Source organism: Balaenoptera acutorostrata, chromosome 1, assembly GCF_949987535.1.
Source record: "Balaenoptera acutorostrata chromosome 1, mBalAcu1.1, whole genome shotgun sequence".
Lineage (NCBI taxonomy): Eukaryota > Metazoa > Chordata > Mammalia > Artiodactyla > Balaenopteridae > Balaenoptera > Balaenoptera acutorostrata.
Genome location: NC_080064.1, coordinates 11,932,036 through 11,953,165, shown reverse-complemented (window position 1 = coordinate 11,953,165; position 21,130 = coordinate 11,932,036). Strand labels below are relative to the sequence as shown.

General features: G+C 44.3%; 1 protein-coding gene across 10 annotated transcripts in view; it reads right to left on the bottom strand.

Moving 5' to 3' along the window:
- The window catches only part of FHAD1 (forkhead associated phosphopeptide binding domain 1), a 143,617-nt gene that overhangs the window by 74,647 nt on the left and 47,840 nt on the right, over window positions 1-21,130 (bottom strand). For all 10 annotated transcript variants that reach the window (XR_009009821.1, XR_009009824.1, XR_009009825.1 and 7 more), the window contains 3 exons: window positions 17,832-17,941; window positions 14,497-14,733; window positions 3,292-3,415 (listed from right to left, as the gene is read on the bottom strand). Coding sequence is in view for 7 of the 10 variants with exons in the window: in XM_057557665.1 (XP_057413648.1) it covers window positions 3,292-3,415; window positions 14,497-14,733; window positions 17,832-17,941 (471 nt within the window). In the remaining 3 variants the exon portion in view is untranslated. The remainder of the gene's footprint in view (window positions 1-3,291; window positions 3,416-14,496; window positions 14,734-17,831; window positions 17,942-21,130) is intronic.

Genomic DNA, 21,130 nt, shown 5'->3' with positions numbered 1-21,130 from the left:
GTCTTGGATACGATGCTTCTGAAGGCCGTGCAGAGAACGCGCTCATCTTCCAATGGACCGGGCCCCAGGGAGCGCGGCGGCCTGACCTTCCTGCCTCAGTCATGCATGGGGTTCACATGGGCTCACTTTATTATGATGCCTCATGCTGGGCAGCTTGCAACAAAGATGTTTCAAAACAAAGTTCCAGATTCTCCCAGCCACCCCTTGCTTTTTCTGGCTGTGGCCAGAGAGAGTGGATGAGGACACACTCTCAGGCTGCCCAGTGTGGGAGGACCTTCCAGTGTTGGACACACCCAGGGGGCAGCTGGTTCTCTCCGGGGCTCCAATCCTGCTGCTGCTGGAGGTGGATGTCCCAGTGCCACACTGGGGGCCTGGGCTGGGGGTGGCAGTCCTCGCCTCCAGGCTGGGTGGGGGACAGGCAGACTCACCGGTCTTCTGCCCTGCCTGCTGGTCTTCCTGCAGCTGCACATTTTTTCTCTGGTAGAGCCACCTGGTTTGCAGGGAGGACACCACAGGGCTTGGAGAAGGCTCAAGTTCACTGCCACTGAGGTCCCCGGAAGAGAAGGGTTTCACAGTTATGATGGAGACCCCCACCTTGGGTTTCATGGAGCTCACACTGCCTGTTCCAGTGTCCTGGATCTGGTCGCAAGTCAAGCCCGGAGTCCTCACCATTGTCACCTCCAGGTCCTCTTCACAGGGTGGCTGGAGTGGCTCCTTCTGGCCCATGTTGACCCATGGATGCCTCATGAGGTCAGGTAAGGTGCCTCTGTCACTGGGGTTGAGGGCAATCATTTTTTGTAATAGATCCCTTATCTCCAAAGACAGATAAGGTGGGATGGGGTATTGCCCTTGTAGGATTTGCTTCCGCAGCTCCTGGAAGTCTTTTCCCACAAAGGGCCGGGACCCAGTTACCATGGTGTAGAGCACTACTCCCAAGCTCCACACGTCCACCTCAGGGCCGCTGTAGCTCTGCCCCAGGAAGAGTTCCGGGGCAGCATAAGGGGCTGTGCTGCAGATCGTGTCCAGTTGGCCAGGGTCATCACACCTGTTGCTGAGGCCAAAGTCTGTAAGTTTGATATTCATGTTGGAATCAAAGAGGAGGTTCAGTGGCTTCAGGTCCCGATGCACGATGCCCCTCTGGTGGCAGTGCTGCAGGGCGGAGACCAGCTGCTGGAATGGGCCGCGGGCCTGCGCCTCTGTCATACGGCCATGGATCTTCAAATAGCGGTACATGTCCCCCCCACTGAGGTACTCCATCACCAGGATAAATGCCTCCTCTGTGTCAATCGCCCCCAGCAGTTTTACAATATTGGGGTGATTCAGAGCCTTCATACCGCACACTTCCCAGAAAAGTGCCTGGACACTTGAGAAGCTCTGACACCTTTTCTTAATCACCTTGAGAGCCACCTGTGTCCCGGTCAGAATGTGCCGGGCCAGCTTCACTTTACCGAAGGTGCCTTCACCAATGGTGCGGAGGATCTCGAAGTCATCAATATGAGCCGCCTTGCCAGCAGATTTGGCTGTGAGGCCCTGCATCCTGGTGATCTGCTAACTACACTGACTGACAGCACTACCGAGCAACGCTAACTACGCTAACTAACAATGCTAACTGTACTAACAGTGCTAAGTGTGCTGTCTCTACTAACAACGCTAACTACGCTAACTGTACCAACAGTGCTAACTAGTACTAACTACACTAACTATGCTAATCAAGTATTAACTATACCAACAATACTCACTATGCTAACTGCAAAAGAAAAATGAGACAAATAAAAAAGAGTAGAGAAAAGAGAAACGAAAATCAACAAAATGGCAGAAACAAGGAAAACACAAGCTAACTGTATGTAGGTCCAAGGCCGTCAGGTCACCAAAAGCAGCTTCCTGGGCTCTAAGGACCAAAAACCTGGGCCCACCTTTCTCTTTTATAGGGCTTTGTGAAGTACATCACAGTGGTGCATTCTGAGGTCAGAGCAAGAAATGGACCCATCACCGCTGGGGATAAACCACAGGGGTTTTCTCACTTTTTGAGTTCAAGGCCCCTTTACACTTAGGAAAAAGGATCCCAAAGAAATTTTTCTTTACGTGTGTTATTAGATATTGGTATTCACTTTGTTATAAATTAAAATCTGTAGGATACTTCAGTGGCCTTTTTATTTCTAGTTTGAAAATGGGTAATAATTTTAAAGACCTCATAATGTCTACACTTGAAATATTCAATTCCTTTTCCTTAAATTCTGGTCTCAAAATAACGTTACAACTTAACTGACTTCACGAAACTATACAAAATGTTCTGTTGCATAAGACACGATAAGGTACATTAGGAAAGTCTATGAAGCTGAGAGAAGATTTCCCAGGAAGGTAGGTCATGAACAGATTTCTCATCAGGGGCCTCGGAGGCCAGATGGCATGGCTCAATGTTCTTGAAGTGTTGAAGGAAAGAAACCGTCAACCAAGAATCCTATATCTAGCAAAACTTTCCTTCGAAAATGAGGGAGATTGTGACCACCTAGAGGGGTGGGATAGGGAGGGTGGGAGGGAGGGAGACGCAAGAGGGAAGAGATTTGGGAACATATGTATATGTATAAGTGATTCACTTTGTTATAAAGCAGACACTAACACACCATTGTAAAGCAATTATACTCCAATAAAGATGTTTGAAAAAAAAAAAGAAAGAAAATGAGGGAGAAATCAAGACATTCCCAGTTAATCAAGAGTTGAGAGAGTTCTTAACCACCAGACCTGCCTGCCACAGGGAGTTCTTCAGGTTGGAGTCAAGGACCCTGGATAGTAACTCAAAGCCTTATGAGGAAATAAAGACCTCTGGTACAAGTAGATAGACGGGCGATGAGAAAAGCTAGTACTATTGTAACTTTGGTTTGTAGCTCCACTTTTTGTTTTCTGTTTGATTTAAGAGACTAATGTATAATAAAACACACACACATACAAATCATAAAAAACAAAAAAAAGAGTGACCCCATTTTGTCCACACTCTAGTTTGCACTCAGGCCGGTTTGTGGAACCACCCAAGCCACAAGGCGACCTGTGTTCTCCCTGGTGGGGCCACTGCTCAGGAGACCTTGTAGCCAAGAGATAACATTCTCTCAAATATTTATCAGGCCCTGCCCTCGGAACTGGGTGGCAAGAAACCTCCACTGAGGGAGAGCTCTAATGAACCGACACGGGGGATCCCTGAGGCTGCACCCAGGTCACGGGCACAGGTGTGGTGGTTGACTGGTGATGTCTGCAGGGGGAGGGCAGAAGCTCTGGGGCCTCAATGCAGAAGGGCCTCACCTGATGTGATGGCGGTACCCCTCCTTAAGTTCTCGGCCTCGTTCTTCAGGGATGTGATTTCTAAGTTTCTCTCAGACAGGGTCTGACACAGCACCTGGCTGTAGCCTTGCTGTAGGGCACTGATCTGTGGAAGGAGGCAACACACAGTCAGAGGGGGCCAGCCAGGCCTGCAGGACATGCCGGTACTTCTCCAACGTTGGGCAAAGAGTCGGGTTGATCTTGGGTCGGGGTGTTGGGGAAACCAAGCTTTTCAGTTATAACTAGTGGAAGGGGCGGGAGGGGGCCTGTTCCTTCAGTGACCACCATGTCATAGGTCATCGAGACACGAACCTTATCTTTGTGGCCACCCAGGGGCTCAGGTGCCGCTGTCTTCCTATGACCTGCGGATTTTCAGCCATAAATAGACCAGCTGTTGGTTCCAGATCATCCAGCAGTGACTGGATGCACAGCAAAGTTCAAGAGACGGGAGCAGGTTATAAACTGCATTCCCTCTAATGATAATAGTGGGTAGTTTATACCTCACAGAGCACCCCAGAGTTTACAAAGCCCGTTCACACATGCTACACTGATACTCCTCGCAGCGTTGCTGAAGCCTGACGTTCCCATTAACGTTCCCATTTTGCAAGGGAGCAGGTTGAGACTCAGAGAGGCGAGGTCCCTTGCTCGGGATCGCGCGGCTGGTCAGAGGTGGAGTAGGATTCAAACCCAGTCTTTAGCTGCCTGGTTCCTCCTTCCCAGGCGGCTCTGGGAAGGGGCATGAGAAGTCAGAGGCTGTAAAGCATGGCACGGGCTCGGGAGCCGGACTGTGGCCTTCAAGTCCTGTCTCTGCCACTTACGGGCTTTGTGAACACAAGGAGGACACCGTATTCTGTTTCCTTTTTTCCAGTCTGTACGCGGGGTGATGGTAGTCCCAATCTGATGGGATTGTTAGAAGTTATTTTAATAAGTTAGCATGTGTACAAGCGCTCAGATCATGCCTGGCACACGGCACAGGGGGATGAACCGTGACGGTCCTCTCCTCTGACTACCCACGGGGTGCTTTAGCTTCAGCTTCCCTCGTCTGTCTCTGGGGAAGGTAGTTGGTAATCTTTATGTGTGCATTTGGAAGCCTTGCCAGGCTCACTTAAACACCAGTGTGGTTGTTATTAAGAGGAAACACAGGAATCGTGGGTGGGATGACCACAAGGCTGGCTCTGTCTAAGGCTGCTGTGGGCACGCTCTAAGTCCATGGCTCAGAGCCCCCTCGAGGGCGGGACCCCCTCCAGGGGTCTAATGGAAGTGACAAGGAGAAGGGTGCAATTTCTTTTCTTTTTTTAAAAAATAAATTTAGTTATTTTATTTATTTATTTTTGGCTGTGTTGGGTCTTTGTTGTGGTGCACAGGCTTCTCACTGCAGTGCCTTCTCTTGTTGCAGAGCATGGGCTCTAGGCGCACGGGCTTCAGTAGTTGTGGCGCACGGGCTTAGTTGCTCCGTGGCACGTGGGATCTTCCCGGACCAGGGCTCGAGCCCGTGTCCCCTGCATTGGCAGGCGGATTCCTAACCACTGCGCCACCAGGGAAGTCCCAGGTGCAATTTCTTTGTTCTCCTAAGGTAAGTTTGCCAGATTTAGGGGAGGAAAAAAGGATGTTCACTTAAAATAGGATTTCAGATAATGAATAATATTTTAGTGCAAGTGTGTCCCATGCAATATTTGGGACGCACACTAAAACGAAATTCTAAAATTCAAATTTAACTGGGTGTCCTTACTTTATCTGGTAACCCCACCCTAAGAGAGTTCCTAAACTTCAGTCATTCATATACTACTTTCACTATTTTCCCATGTCTCTTGGCTAGCCCCACTATAATTTCTTAGCATTTTTCGTAGAAGCAGCTCCCTTTTTAAACTTAAAAATGTGCATTAAATTAAAAATAACTGTTATAAGAGTAAATAGAGACTCAGTATCTTAAATAAAAATAATCCCCCAAAAGAAGAAATACAGGAATTTCCCTGTTTACCATCAGACCAGGTTGCGGGCATCACATTAAAAAAAAAAAAAAAAAAGATTGGGGGGAGGGGGTGGGCATGCCCAGGTAATGGGGTTCGGGCGTGGTGACCTGGCCACCAGATGGCGCTCACAGCCTTTGGTCTTGGTTTGTGTCCTTGGAAATCTTGTCATTATTACTCTGGTAGAATTAACAGAAGCGTCAAGGTCTCACAAGTTTTCTGACTCGTTTCCTGCACCATCATGGTTCAGAGTCTATGACATTTGGGGCAGTTACACTTACTTTTTCCCTGGGGCACCTGAGACATTATTGGGGGGGGTCTATGCTAGAAGTTGCGGGGACACAGGCCACTCTGCCCCCCACTCTCCCCAAGGCTATACTTTTGCATGTTTGTGCTTTGGAAACTTTGAGTAAAAAAATTCTTTCACATCTTACTTTTCTCTGTTGGGGGGAAATACAACTTTTCCATAAAAGGTCCTTGGAACACTGAAAGTGTTTGTAAGTTCTTCTCAGCTTAATGCTTTTATTTGCATGATACCAGAGGCAGAACACACAGAGACAAACTTCCAGAAGGGAAGACATACATTCCCCTCTAAGACTCCAGTGCTTTTGACAGATTTAAAATATTTCAATCTAAGTGTCAGTGTTTTAGGATTTCAGATTGCTGGAAAACTCCAAAGAGTCTTCAAACCTCTTCGATACTTTTACTACCAAAATAAATATCCATATTGTTTGTAATTGGCATAAATTCCAAGATGTTTAATGTCTGTTAAGCTGTGTAATAAAATGGGCACTGAATCATAAGAAAGTTAATAGTGCTAGGAGGAGTGATTGTTTCAAGATAATAATTTGGCTTCTAATTAGCACAGGCATATAAGAGCACATGGAGGTAAGAATTTTCTAGTGATATTGTAGCGGATCGAAGATCTTTGAGAGCAAATCATTATGCACACACCTTCGGGGACCAGGGAAAACACATAAAGTAATCAGAACAATAAATCAACCTGCCACGTGGCTTACACTTCTGGTGGAATGCTCTGCAGGCAGTAGAATAGTTAAGAAACTAAAATGTCAGTGGATGAAACTCGATTTGAGTTCAAACCAGGGGAGCCTCTGGTTCATATATGCCTTGTTATAAAATATTCTCCTTCAGTTATAAGTGAAGCTCCAGCGGTAGGGGAGGAAACAGCATGATGCATCAGTGTAATTATTTCTAGATAATTTCTTTGTAAAAAAACATTTTTTTCCCCCAGATATCGGCAGCCACTTTAAATAATACTCAAATTGTGACCTGCTGATACTCAAAGATACGTGGAAATTATATAATAGTATATGTCAAATATATTTCAGTTAAAAAAAAAAAGGTATGTGGGGAATTCCCTGGTGGTCCAGTGGTTAGGACTCCGTGCTTCCACTGCTGGGGGCCTGGGTTTGATCCCTGATTGGGGAACTAAGATCCTGCAAGCCACGTGGTATAGCAGAAAAAAAAAGGTATGTGGGAATAATTCAGCCTCATCCATGTACCTGAAAAAGACATGTCATTTGCTCAGGAAAGCTCTGAAATGGGAGAATAACTGAAAGGAATATTTCAGCAAAATTGGGTTCAGTTCAAGAAAAAGATGCTCATTAACGTGTCAGCTACATGTCAAGGTAGCTGTTTGCACTAATAATTCCTATAGGACCTGTTACTTTCATTGTTTTTTCAAAACCAGGTTCGAAGGAGAGTCATTAGTTCGTTTAAATATTAGAGCGTGTATTTGTTTACTTGTTTATTCTGTCTCCCTCACTAGAGCATAACAGGGGGAAGGATCATGTCTGTCTTGTTCTCTGCTGAATTCTCAGAGCCTGGAAGAGGGCACGGCATAGGATAGGCCCCCCAAAATATTTATTTGAATGAATGGACGGATGGATGGATGGATGAATAAAGAACAAACAAACAGACACGGTCCTAACAGAGTTCTAGAAGGTTACTGGGCCCAACCTTTGCCTTCATGGAGCTTACAGTTTCCTGCTAGAATCTCCTAGGTTCACCATGCACAATCTGCGTCCTTTCTAGAGCACCATTTCTAGGACTGAGACTGTGTACCTAGAATCGGTTACAGAAGGGAAAGACAGTAAACAGAGAACAAGAGAACCAAGGCCCCCAAGCACTGACTATGTTTTGTTTTTTCCCCTCTCTCTTTTTTTAAAATGTTTATTTATTTATTTATTTATTTCTTATTAGTCACCCATTTTATACACATCAGTGTATACATGTCAATCCCAATCTCCCAATTCATCACACCACCATCCCCACCCCCTGCCGCTTTCCCCCCTTGGTGTACATACGTTTGTTCTCTACATCTGTGTCTCAATTTCTGCTCTGCAAACTGGTTCATCTGTATGATTTTTCTAGGTTCCACATATATGCATTAATATACGATATTTGTTCTTCTCTTTCTTACTTCACTCTGTATGACAGTCTCTAGATGCATCCACGTCTCTACAAATGACCCAATTTTGTTCCTTTTTATGGCTGAGTAATATTCCATTGTATATATGTACCACAACTTCTTTATCCATTTGTCTGTCGATGGGCATTTAGGTTGCTTCCATGCCCTAGCTATTGTAAATAGTACTGCAATGAACATTGGGGTGCATGTGTCTTTTTGAATTATGGTTTTCTCTGGGTATATGCCCAGTAGTGGGATTGCTGGGTCATATGGTAGCTCTATTTTTAGTTTTTTAAGGAACCTCCATACTGTTCTCCATAGTGGCTGTTATCAATTTACATTCCCACCAACAGTGCAAGAGGGTTCCCTTTTCTCCACACCCTCTCCAGCATTTGTTGTTTGTAGATTTTCTGATGATGCCCATTCTAACTGGTGTGAGGTGATACCTCATTGTAGTTTTGATTTGCATTTCTCTAATAATTAATGATGTTGAGCAGCTTTTCATGTGCTTCTTGGCCATCGGTATGTCTTCTTTGGAGAAATGTCTATTTAGGTCTTCTGCCCATGTTTGGATTGGGTTGTTTGTTTTTTTAATATTGAGCTGAATGAGCTGTTTATATATTTTGGAGATTAATCCTTTGTCAGTTGCTTCCTTTGCAAATATTTTCTCCCATTCTGAGGGTTGTCTTTTCGTCTTGTTTATGGTTTCCTTTGCTGTGCAAAAGCTTTGAAGTTTCATTAGGTCCCATTTGTTTATTTTTGTATTTATTTCCATTACTCTAGGAGGTGGATCAAAAAATATCTTGCTGTGATTTATGTCAAAGAGTGTTCTTCCTATGTTTTCCTCTAAGAGTTTTATAGTGTCCAGTCTTATATTTAGGTCTCGAATCCATTTTGAGTTTATTTTTGTGTATGGTGTTAGGGAGTGTTCTAATTTCATTCTTTAACATGTAGCTGTCCAGTTTTCCCAGCACCACTTATTGAAGAGACTGTCTTTTCTCCACTGTATATCCTTGCCTCCTTTGTCATAGATTAGTTGACCATAGATGCGTGGGTTTATCTCTGGGCTTTCTATCCTGTTCCATTGATCTGTATTTCTGTTTTTGTGCCAGTACCACATTGTCTTGATTACTGTGGCTTTGTAGTATAGGCTGAAGTCAGGGAGTCTGATTCCTCCAACTCCGTTTTTTTCCCTCAAGACTGCTTTGGCTATTCGGGGTCTTTTGTGTCTCCACGCAAATTTTAAGATTTTTTGTTCTAGTTCTGTAAAAAATGCCATTGGTAATTTGATAGGGATTGCATTGAATCTGTAGATTGCTTTGGGTAGTATAGTCATTTTCACAATATTGATTCTTTGAATCCAAGAACATGGTATATCTCTCCATTTGTTGGTATCATCTTTAATTTCTTTCATCAGTGTCTTACAGTTTTCTGCATACAGGTCTTTTGTATCCCTAGGTAGGTTTATTCCTAGGTATTTTATTTTTTTGTTGCAATGGTAAATGGGAGTGTTTCCTTAATATCTCTTTCAGATTTTTCCTCATTAGTGTATAGGAATGCAAGAGATTTCTGTGCATTAATTTTTTATCCTGCAACTTTACTAAGTTCATTGTTTAGCTCTAGTAGTTTTCTGGTGGCATCTTTAGAATTCTCTCTGTATAGTATCCTGTCATCTGCAAACAGTGACAGTTTTACTTCTTCTTTTCCAATTTGTATTCCTTTTATTTCTTTTTCTCCTCTGATTGCCATGGCTAGGACTTCCAAAACTATGTTGAATAATAGTGGTGAGAGTGGACGTCCTTGTGTTGTTCCTGATCTTAGAGGAAATGCTTTCAGTTTTTCACCATTGAGAATGATGTTTGCTGTGGGTTTGTCATATATGGCCTTTATTATGTTGAAGTAGGTTCCCTCTATGCCCACTTTCTGGAGAGTTTTTATCATAAATCAGTGTTGAATTTTGTCAAAAGCTTTTTCTGCATCCATTGAGATGATCATATGGTTTTTCTTTTTCAATTTGTTAATATGGTGTATCACATTGACTGATTTGCATATATTGAAGAATCTTTGCATCTCTGGGATAAATCCCACTTGATCATGGTGTATGATCCTTTTAATGTGTTGTTGGATTCTGTTTGCTAGTATTTTGTTGAGGATTTTTGCATCTATATTCATCAGTGATATTGGTCTGTAATTTTCTTTTTTTGTAGTATCTTTGTCTGGTTTTGGTATCAGGGTGATGGTGGCCTCAGAGAATGAGTTTGGGAGTGTTCCTTCCTCTGCAATTTTTTGGAAGAGTTTGAGAAGGATGGGTTTTAGCTCTTCTCTAAATGTTTGATAGAATTCACCTGTGAAGCCTTCTGGTCCTGGACTTTTGTTTGTTGGAAGATTTTTAATCACAGTTTCAATTTCATTACTTGTGATTGGTCTGTTCATATTTTCTCTTTCTTCCTGGTTCAGTCTTGAAAGGTTATACCTTTCTAAGAATTTGTCCATTTCTTCCAGGTTGTCCATGTTATTGGCATAGAGTTGCTTGTAGTAGTCTCTTAGGATGCTTTGTATTTCTGTGGTGTCTCTTGTAACTTCTCCTTTTTCATTTCTAATTTTATTGATTTGAGTCCTCTCCCTCTTTTTCTTGATGAGTCTGGCTAATGGTTTATCAATTTTGTTTAACTTCTCAAAGAACCAGCTTTTAGTTTTATTGATCTTTGCTATTGTTTCTATTTCATTTATTTCTGCTCTGATCTTTATGATTTCTTTCCTTCTGCTAACTTTGGGTTTTGTTTGTTCTTCGTTCTCTAGTTCCTTTAGGCATAACGTTAGATTGTTTATTTGAGATTTTTCTTGTTTCTTGAGGTAGGCTTGTATAGCTATAAACTTCCCTCTTAGAACTGCTTTTGCTGCATCCCATAGGTTTTGGATCGTCGTGTTTTCATTGTCATTTGTCTCTAGGTATTTTTTGATTTCCTCTTTGATTTCTTCAGTGATCTCTTGGTTATTTAGTAACGTACTGTTTAGCCTCCATGTGTTTGTGTTTTTTACAGTTTTTTCCCTGTAATTAATTTCTAATCTCATAGCGTTGTGGTCAGAAAAGATGCTTGGTATGATTTTAATTTTCTTAAATTTACTGAGGCTTGATTTGTGACCCAAGATATGATCTATCCTGGAGGATGTTCCGTGCGCACTTGAGAAGAAAGTGTAATCTGCTGTTTTTGGATGGAATGTCCTACAAATATCAATTAAATCTATTTGGTCTATCGTGTCATATAAAGCTTGTGTTTCCTTATTAATTTTCTGTTTTGATGATCTGTCCATTGGTGTAAGTGAGGTGTTAAAGTCCCCCATTATTATTGTGTTACTGTCGATTTCCTCTTTTAGAGCTGTTAGCAGTTACCTTATGTATTGAGGTGCTCCTATGTTGAGTGCAAATATATTTATAATTGTTATATCTTCTTCGAGGATTGATCCCTTGATCATTACGTAGTGTCCTTCCTTGTCTCTTGTAACATTCTTTATTTTAAAGTCTATTTTATCTGATATGAGTATTGCTACTCCAGCTTTCCTTTGATTTCCATTTGCATGGAATATCTTTTTCCATCCTCTCACTTTCAGTCTGTATGTGTCCCTAGGTCTGAAGTGGGTCTCTTGTAGACAGCATATATATGGGTCTTGTTTTTGTATCCATTCAGCAAGCCTGTGTCTTTTGGTTGGAGCATTTAATCCATTCACATTTAAGGTAATTATCGATATGTATGTTCCTAAGACCATTTTCTTAATTTTTGGGGTTTGTATTTGTAGGTCCTTTTCTTCTCTTGTGTTTCCCACTTAGAGAAGTTCCTTTAGCATTTGTTGTAGACCTGGTTTGGTGGTGCTGAATTCTCTTAGCTTTTGCTTGTCTGTAAAGCTTTTGATTTCTCCATCGAATCTGAATGAGATCCTTGCCAGGTAGAGTAATCCTGGTTGTAGGTTCTTCCCTTTCATCACTTTTAGTATATCATGCCACTCCCTTCTGGCTTGTAGAGTTTCTGCTGAGAAATCAGCTGTTAACCTCGTGGGAGTTCCCTTGTATGTTATTTGTCGTTTTTCCCTTGCTGCTTTCAATAATTTTTGTCTTTAATTTTTGCCAATTTGATTACTATGTGTCTCGGTGTGTTTCTCCTTGGGTTTCTCCTGTATGGGACTCTGTGCTTCCTGGACTTGGGTGGCTATTTCCTTTCCGATGTTAGGGAAGTTTTCGACTATAATCTCTTGAAATATTTTCTCTGGTCCTTTCTCTCTCTCTTCTCCTTCTGGGACCCCTATAATGCGAATCTTGTTGCGTTTAATGTTGTCCCAGAGGTCTCTTAGGCTGTCCTCATTTCTTTTCATTCTTTTTTCTTTATTCTGTTCCACAGCAGTGAATTCCACCATTCTGTCTTCCAGGTCACTTATCCGTTCTTTTGCCTCAGTTATTCTATTGATTCCTTCTAGTGTATTTTTCATTTCAGTTATTGTATTGTTCATCTCTGTTTGTTTGTTCTTTAATTCTTCTAGATCTTTGTTAAACATTTCTTGCATCTTCTCGATCTTTGCCTCCATTCTTTTTCCGAGGTCCAGGATCATCTTCACTATCATTATTCTGAATTCTTTTTCTGGAAGATTGCCTATCTCCATTTCATTTAGTTGTTTTTCTGGGGTTTTATCTTGTTCCTTCATCTAGTACATAGCCCTCTGCCTTTTCATCTTGTCTTTCTGTGAATGTGGTGTTTGTTCTGCAGGCTGCAGGACTGTAGTTCTTCTTGCTTCTCCTGTCTGCCCTCTGGTGGATGAGGCTATCTAAGAGGCTTGTGGAAGTTTCCTGATGGGAGGGATTGGTGGTGAGTAGAGCTGGCTGTTGCTCTGGTGTGCAGAGCTCAGTAAAACTTTAATCTGCTTGTCTGCTGATGGGTGGGTCTGGGTTCCCTCCCTGTTGGTTGTTTGGCCTGAGGCGACCCAACACTGGAGCTTACCCAGGCTCTTTGGTGGGGCTAATGGCAGACTCTGGGAGGGCTCACGCCAAGGAGTACTTCCCAGAACTTCTGCTGCCAGTGTCCTTGTCCCTTGGTGAGCCACAGCTGCCCCCCGCCTCTGCAGGAGACCCTCCAACACTAGCAGGTGGGTCTGGTTCAGTCTCCTATGGGGTCACTGCTCCTTCCCCTGGGTCCCGATGCGCACACTATTTTGTGTGTGTCCTGCAAGAGTGGAATCTCTGTTTCCCCCAGTCTTGCCGAAGTCCTGCAATCAAATCCCGCTAGCCTTCGAAGTCTGATTCTCTAGGAATTCCTCCTCCCGTTGCCAGACCCCCAGGTTGGGAAGCCTGAAGTGTGGCTCAGAACCTCCACTCCAGTGGGTGGACTTCTGTGGTATAAGTGTTCTCCAGTTTGTGAGTCACCCACGCAGCAGTTATGGAATTTGATTTTATTGTGATAGCGCCCCTCCTACCATCTCATTGTGCCTTCTCCTTTGTCTTTGCATGTGGGGTATCTTTTCTGGTGAGTTCCAGTGTCTTCCTGTCGATGATTGTTCAGCAGTTAGTTGTGATTCTGGTGTTCTCGAAAGAGGGAGTGAGAGCATGTCCTTCTACTCCGCCATCTTGAACCAAATCTGACTATGGTTTTAAGCAGAATTATGCACTGAGGCCAAAATTCATCAATGACCAATTGCTTTTTTTATCAACTTTGTTGAGATATAATTTATGTATGAGATCAATAGCCAATTTTAAAGTAGTTCTTCAAAACTTAAAAACAAATTTTTTTTTTGGATTTAGTTTCAGGAGAAAGGAAGTTGACTGGTAAATCCAGACATTCTGGGTGGAGAATTTTTGGTGAAATTCCCTATAAATGAAGCAGCAGCTGCCTTCAGGGTTTGATAAAGTCCTCAGTGTTTGGAACACTGTGGGGTTCCTTCTCCCCATCTCCAGCTCTTTCTGGCTGGGTCCGGGTGGGTGTGAGAAGTGGTCACTGAAGTGACAGGAGTTGGGTGGAAATGCAAAGTGGGTGTGAAAGCATGAGGTGTACAAGGTGGCAGAGCTGAGCCCAAATCACATCACTGCCTCTCACTTGCTGTGCAAGCTCTAACAAGCTCCTGGGCATCTCTGAGCCTGCCTCAGTCTCCTCATCTGTAGAATGGCATGTGTCAGAAGACTGAGGTTTAAATAGCTAATGTGGGGACTTCCCTCATGGTGCAGTGGTTAAGACTCCGCCTGCCAATGCAGGGGATACGGGTTCGAGCCCTGGTCCAGGAAGATCCCACATGCCGTGGAGCAACTAAGCCTGTGGGCCACAGCTACTGAGCCTGCACTCTAGAGCCCGAGAGCCACAGCTACTGAAGCCCGCATGCTGCAACTACTGAAACCCACGCGCCTAGAGCCCATGCTCTGCAGCAAGAGAAGCCACCGCAGTGAGAAGCCCACACACTGCAGCGAAGAGTGGCCCCTGCTCACTGCAACTAGAGGAAGCCCGTGCACAGCAACGAAGACCCAATGCAGCCATAAATAAATAAATTAAATAAATAAATAAATAAATAAATAAGCTAATGTACCAAAAGCGCCTGCACCAGGGCCTGAACATGGTAGGCACTTAATCAAATCTAATATTGTTCTTACAAGGCTAGAAACCTGCCAACCCTCCACTCCCTGGATCTGCACTCTTCTCCACCATGCTACGCTGACTGCCCATTTCTAACTGCCCGGGTGGCTCCCCCCAGGCTCTACCTGAGAGCTGTCACCCTGTGGTGTGACTCCAAGGCCCCGACCCACTTGTCTCTGAGCCCTACCTGGTTTTTCAAGCTCTGGATCTCTCTCTGTTGGGCATTGTCCTCTTCATGCAGAACCTGAAACTTGGGCGGGATCACCCTCTCCTTCTGCCTGGAGGCGGCTGTTTCCGACAGCTTCTGGCTCAGGTTGGCCACTTCGTTCTGTAGGCTTGCTATCACAGTGTCTTTGTACTTGGATTCAAGTTCAAAATCCGAGAGACGGCTGACTTCTTTTCCCAGCAGCAGAATTATTTCATCCTGGGTGGAGGCCAGATGGGAAATTTACTAGGTGTGGGTCTCCGTGTAAGGCTGAGCCCACTTAAAGAAATACAGGAAAAATATGGTATCATTCTTTGGGAAGGTGAGGGCAGGCAGGGAGGGAAAAAGCAGACTTTCAAGGCTATCTCTGTCACTTGGAAAATCTCATAGAGACAAGAATTTGGATAAAATGATGTACTTGTATATAGACTCCTGTAATGGATATCTATACCTCACAGGTATGGAAACTTTCCTTTCCCCGAGAATTATACTTTCATATTAAGAACAACTATCCCACTTGGGAACTTTTGTTGCTAGAAAGTTTACTTATAATATTTTCATTTATAATATTCAGCCTAGCACACTGGGGACCTAGGAAAGGTAATTAGGAAAACAACATTCTGTTTGACCACATTCTGCCTATAATGAGGGTTATTTTTTTTTAACTTAAAACATTCTGAAATATTTATTTTCCCTTTCCTCTCTTCTAGTACTTCCTGCCTCTTTTGGCTATTCATGTAAGAATTTTTTCCAGGTAACTTAATCTGGAAAGTAAATGAGACGGGGATGGTGATTTATTTGCGTGGGCTCATGTAAACTTTCGGCTGGAAAAACAAAATTGCTGGTAGACTTTACCCACAGGTATAATTAACACTGTCCTCCGTCTCTCCAGTGAAAAAGCTCTGCAGCCAAAGAATTTGTCAGGTTTTCCAAAAAAGGAAAAAAAAAATCCCCCAAACTTCTCACCAGAAGTTATCAATAAAATGTCAGAAAAACTGAAGAAGAAGAAGACAAAAAATTCCCCAGAGGCCTTTTCCAAAGCAGCCACAGGAGGAGGTAAACGGGCAATTTCTAGGCCAGCTCATTCCCAGGGGAACCGTCCAGTGAGCCTCACAACCTGCTAGCTCCGTGACCTGGGGAAGGACAGGATCTCGCTCATGAGAAAGCCTGTCTGACATTGCCAACTGCTGCCAGGGGCCTTCCTTTGGGTCCTTGTGAACGCTGGTGGCAAAATTTCAAGAGAGAGCATCAGACATATTCCCTACTCCTGGGCAGTTTCCCCTGTTTCACCCTGTTATGATCAGCCAGGTGCTTATTCATTTTTCATGCAACAAACATTCATCAGGCAGCAACTAAGTACCAGGCCCCATGCCAGTGCTGGAATATAAGAAGTTTGCAGAGGGCAGCGGACAGCTGTGGGTTCTGCTTTCCTGGTGAGGGTCCCCTTGCCCTTCCTGGAGGCAGCGTTCCTCCTTCCATGTGGTCTGGGTAGGACTGTCAGTCATGTGCCCTGCTCATTCCTGTGCCACCTCTCCGTGTGCATGTGGCCCAAGCCGGTCAATCAGAGATTTCACACATTGATTACAGAGGGAGAGGATCTTGTCTCCTTTTGGATCATAAACTTTAAATATGTAGGCTTGTTTGCCTGAGTTTGTCTTTTCTAACACACAAAGCCAGCCTTATGTAGAAAGCCAGACGCTGAGGGAAACAGAGGGGAGAGATTGGTAGTGGGGAGGTGTTCTGATGACATCATTCAGGCTCCTGGATCTAGCCATGCCTGAAGCTAGTGGTCCTTTAAATTTTCCAATAAGATGAGCTAATAAATGCTCCCCCTTAAGCTAATTTGTTTATTGTCACTTGAAGGAGTCCTGGCAAGTCAGGGTATAAATGGCTTATAAATAGAAAAAATTATTTCTATTATAAATAGAAAAAATTATAAATGGCTTATAAAAATTTTTCTATAAATCGAAAAAATTATAGTGGTTGCACTATATTTCCAAGTTAAAATTGAGGCAGGTTGAAAAATGGCTGCAAATACTTTGCAGCTTTGCCATCCAGTCTATTTCCCCACCCTCTAGTGTGGGCTGGCCCCGTGACTTGCTTTAACCAACGGAATGGCGTGGAAGTGATGCTGCGTGATCTCCAGGCGAGTTCTTACAGGCTGTGCAGCTTCTGCTCTGGCCCCCTGGGAACCCTGAGACCACCGTGCTGTGATGAAAAACCACACGCAGAAAGGGGTCCACCAGTCCAGGCATCCTGGCTGAGGCCCCAGATGTGGGAAGGAGGCCATTGGAGACCACTGGCCTGGCCAAGCCACCGGCTGACTGAGGCCGCATGAGTGAGGCCAGGGGACGCGAGCAAAGGACCCTTCCAGGTCAACCCATAGATTCTGGGGAATAATGAATTGCTGTTTTAAGCCACTAAGTTTTGGGGTGGCTTGTTACACAGCGATAAATACAGAATCTGAGCGTGGCTTCTCGCCTTTCTGCAACATTTTTCAGGGTCTGGTCCCAGGACGCCTGAGTTGGAACCCCCTGACTCCTGAAGTTTTGGATTTCCGTGTCTGACAAGACCCCCAGGTAGTTAGTTCTGCTCCTCGCAAACTCCGAGAGTTGCTGGGGGAGCAGCCCCTGGTCCTTAAGGGAAGCGAGATATTATAGACTGCTTCTTTTAGAGTAACTTTCAGGTCGTGTCTAAGCGGGGAGAAATTGACCTGGGCCCTTCCCACGATGGCTTGAATCCACCTGTTCTGCTCGCATCCCTGCTTTAAACCTCTCTGGTTCTTTAACGAGTCTCTCTGCCCAGGCCTCCCTGACTTCAGCACTCACTTCCTCCTGCTAGGAACGTGTTTTTGCATCACGGTTCCATCTCTCAAGGTTGACCACGTGATTACTGTGCGGGAGTTAGAAGTACCCGCTGAGAAGTTAACCAGACCTAGGTTTGACTCCTAACACTGCTCCTTGCGCTGGGCAACCTTGAACACATTACTTAACCTCTCTGAGCCTCAGTTTCCTCATCTGCAAAGTGAGGGTGATAAAATCTATTTTGAAGATGGTGAAGATTAACGAGCTAATAAATGTCAAGTGCACAGGACATGGCCCAGCACACAGTAGGTGCTCAGTACCTTGTAGCTGTAGATGTTATTTGGGATAAAACGAGCAGTGGCCAAACCTGGCTGAATGTCTTGGGAGGAGGAGGTGGTTTCTTGGAAGTAGGAAAAAGGGGCAGTCCTTGAGACACAGAGAACAAGAGGCAGTGGCAATCTCTCCATGGTCCCTCTTGCTGCTGTAGCTCTGTGCTTCCCCGAGACCCCTCACCTTATCGTGCTGGGCCAGGTCCTGGTCCACAAAAATCTCTCTGGAGGACCCTGCCCCAGGAATTTCCTCGGCCACTGATTGTTCTGACAGCTCCACGGCGTTGGTCCACACTAACACACAAGGTCGACAGAGAATGCAGAGGAGACTGTGAGTTACCCCAAAGTCTTAAAGAATATTTTCAGATTAACCTTCACATTCATGAGACTTACGCAATGAAAGCATTACAGGAGTACTGGAAAGGGTAAGAGCCGCCTCATTTCTCTTCCCCAGCGTTAACTGCACTGATGCACTGTGATGTGTCTCTTTCCAGACTTTTCTCTATGCCGCATAAGAGCTGATGACCTTGGGCAAGTCATTTACTCTCTCTAAGCCTTAGTTTCCACATATGTAATTTAGGATCACTGATAGTCTCTGCTATAAAGGGCTATCTGGAGATTAAATAGAATAATGATATAGAGCAGGGGTTGGCAAACTATGGCCCTGCGGCCAAATCTGGCCTTCTGCCTATTTTTGTAAATAAAGTTTTATTGCAACACAGCCACAGTGATTCATTTACATATTATTTATGGCTGCTTCCCAGCTACAAAGGCAGAGCTGAGTAGTTGCAGCAGAGACCATGTGACCCACAAATCCTAAAGTATTTACTATCTGGCTCTTTACAGGAAAAGTTTGCTGACCCCTGATGTAGAGCACTTAGCTCTAAACGTTAGCTATATATTTTTTATTGCAGTCATATCTTTTCAAAAAACAAAAATGGATTTACGTGACAGAGATTCTTCTCCAGCTTACTTTTCACCTAACAATATCAAAAACATCTTCCCATGTCAGTATTTGTAGCTGTGCTGGGTTCTTTTCAATGGTAGCGTTGTGGTCCACTGTACAAGTGTGCCAAACGTATTTAACTAGGATCCACTTGATAGACATTTCAGCTTTCCTAATTTTTTTCTTATTAACCCCAATATTACAAGGGCTGTTTATAGGACTTTCGGGGGGTATGGCATTATGTTTGGGGGCCCCACTCTGTATCACATCAGACATCTCGCAATTCACTCACATCGACACTGAATACATTTTTTTTTTTTATTGGAGTAGAAACTTTTGTAAAGATTTCTATAATTCTGCTTGTGAGATCACTTGGGCCCAAGCAGCGTATTTTAAATTTCCAACTGACTATGGTTTCTGGACAGTCACTGCGCATTCTTATCTTCTTGTGAAGTGAGAAACTGAACAAATTGTTTTCAAAGGTGATGAAACTTTAATGAGTATTAACATTAATGATGAATGAAGCATGCACTGTCATGTTTGTGGACATTCATTCAATCATTTATTCATTTTGCTTCTGCATTTTTTTATTTATGCATCTTAGAGTCAAAGATGCCTGCCCCCCAGCCAGGTCTCAAACCTGTTTGTGGACCCCAGAACCTCTAGTGGATACAGCTGATGGTCTGTGGTGCCCGGAGAACGCACGGCCTTGCGTGTTGAAGGAGCAGCCCTGGCCACGGTGTTTCCTGGGGCACGAGGAACAGAAGGGCCTGGAACTCTAGCAGCTGCCCATTTTCTCTCCCTCCACCTCCCCAGCTAGATCCATGATTAGAAAACTTTTATTTGAAGCTCACTGCCCCCATCTGACCCTCTTGGATCCTGAGCAGCTAAGTCCTAACTGACTACAGCAGCAGTGCCTGATGGAGAAATAATGCGAGCTACAGAATGCAATGTTCAATTTTCTAGTAGTCGCGTTATAAAGGTAAAAAGAAGAGATGAATTTTTTAATGATAAATTTTATTTAACCCAATACATTAAAAAATTATCATTTCAATATGTAATTGACAAAAAATATGGAGATATTTTATATTCTTTTTCTTCGAGGTATGAAGCCTTTGAAATCTGGGGTTTATTTTACACTGACGGCGCATCTCAATTTGGAAACTGAATTTTCAGCAGGAAGACTTGATCTGTTTTCAGATTCCACAAAAACTTGAGTCGAAAAAGTCGATTCGCCAACTCAAAATGTTCCAGACAGACTTCGACCCTTTCAATAACTGGATCAAGTATCAGTTTTTAAATTTAAATGAATTAAAATTAAACGTTTGGTTCCTCAGTCGCACGGGCCACGTTTCAGACGCTCAGCAGCCGCTGGGGCTGGTGCTGCCGTAGCAGAAAGCGCAGAACCAGAACATTTTCCCCTTGTTCCCCTCCTTCCTGACCCAACACCTCCTTTCCTGCCAACATCTGTAACTGGGTTAGGAAAAAAAAAGGAATAGAGAAAAGAGATTTTAAAAAAAAATCCTCTTCTGGTGCAGGCTTGACTATAACATGCAGCCTAATTCTGGGGGGTCCCTGTGGCGTTATCAAGGATCGTCACAGGCCTGTGGCTTAGTTTCTAAATATTCAGCATAGTCTGTTTGATGCTATATGTGTGCCGGTCATTTAATTTTCAGGCTGGGGCGGTCAGGTGCCAGAATCTGCGGTCCCCAGGCCTCGTGTGGCCGGGCCGTATTACATCAGACAGGCTACCGTCCAGAGGCAGCTGTGACTCCTAAAGTTTTCCTGGTTAGCAAACTGAAGGCCAGAAATGGGTTCTTATTGGTAAAAGGGTGGCCTCTCACCTAGTATGCTGAATGCTAGAAATCGGCTCCCACTGGTCAAATGGAGGAAGGTACTTCCTGGCCTGTGTCCCCAGGCAGGGCCCCGGGGTCTGACCCTGACTGGGCCCCTGTCCAGTCTCAGCTTAGAGCTCTGGCGTCTGATGCCATCTCTAGGGGCGACTCCGGCTGCCTCTGCGACCCTGTCGTGGCTGTCTTGAGGGGCCCTTCCCTGCAAGATGATGGCCAGAGGGGGGACTTCATCAAACCTACAGAACAGGCTGATGGTTGGGGTCCCTTTACTGGGGAAGGTGTGTTTACTGAAAGTCTTTGTGGGGCTAGAATTTGCTCTGAGACTCGCTTTCCTTACACCCAGGCAGGGAGGTGCTGGAGCAGTTACCCCTCACCCGCCCCAAACTTCTTTACCGGCTACTGTTATTTATCAAAAAGAACCTAAGGGCCATGTATGACCAAACCGGCTTAACTCTAGCTGCTGGATCATTCGGAGATCCCAGTGGGGAGAACCCCCAGGGAGGGTCGGGAGGGCTGGGGCGGTGGGATGGTGGATACGGGGACACGGGCACTTTAAGAATTTTCGGGCATGAGCTGTTGGCCAAACGGCAGGGGAGTTACTTTAATATTTTAACAACCCCCAGCTGTCCTGGTGCTCTCCAATAACCACCAGTCTGCAGCAGGGGCAGTATGTGTGCACCTTAA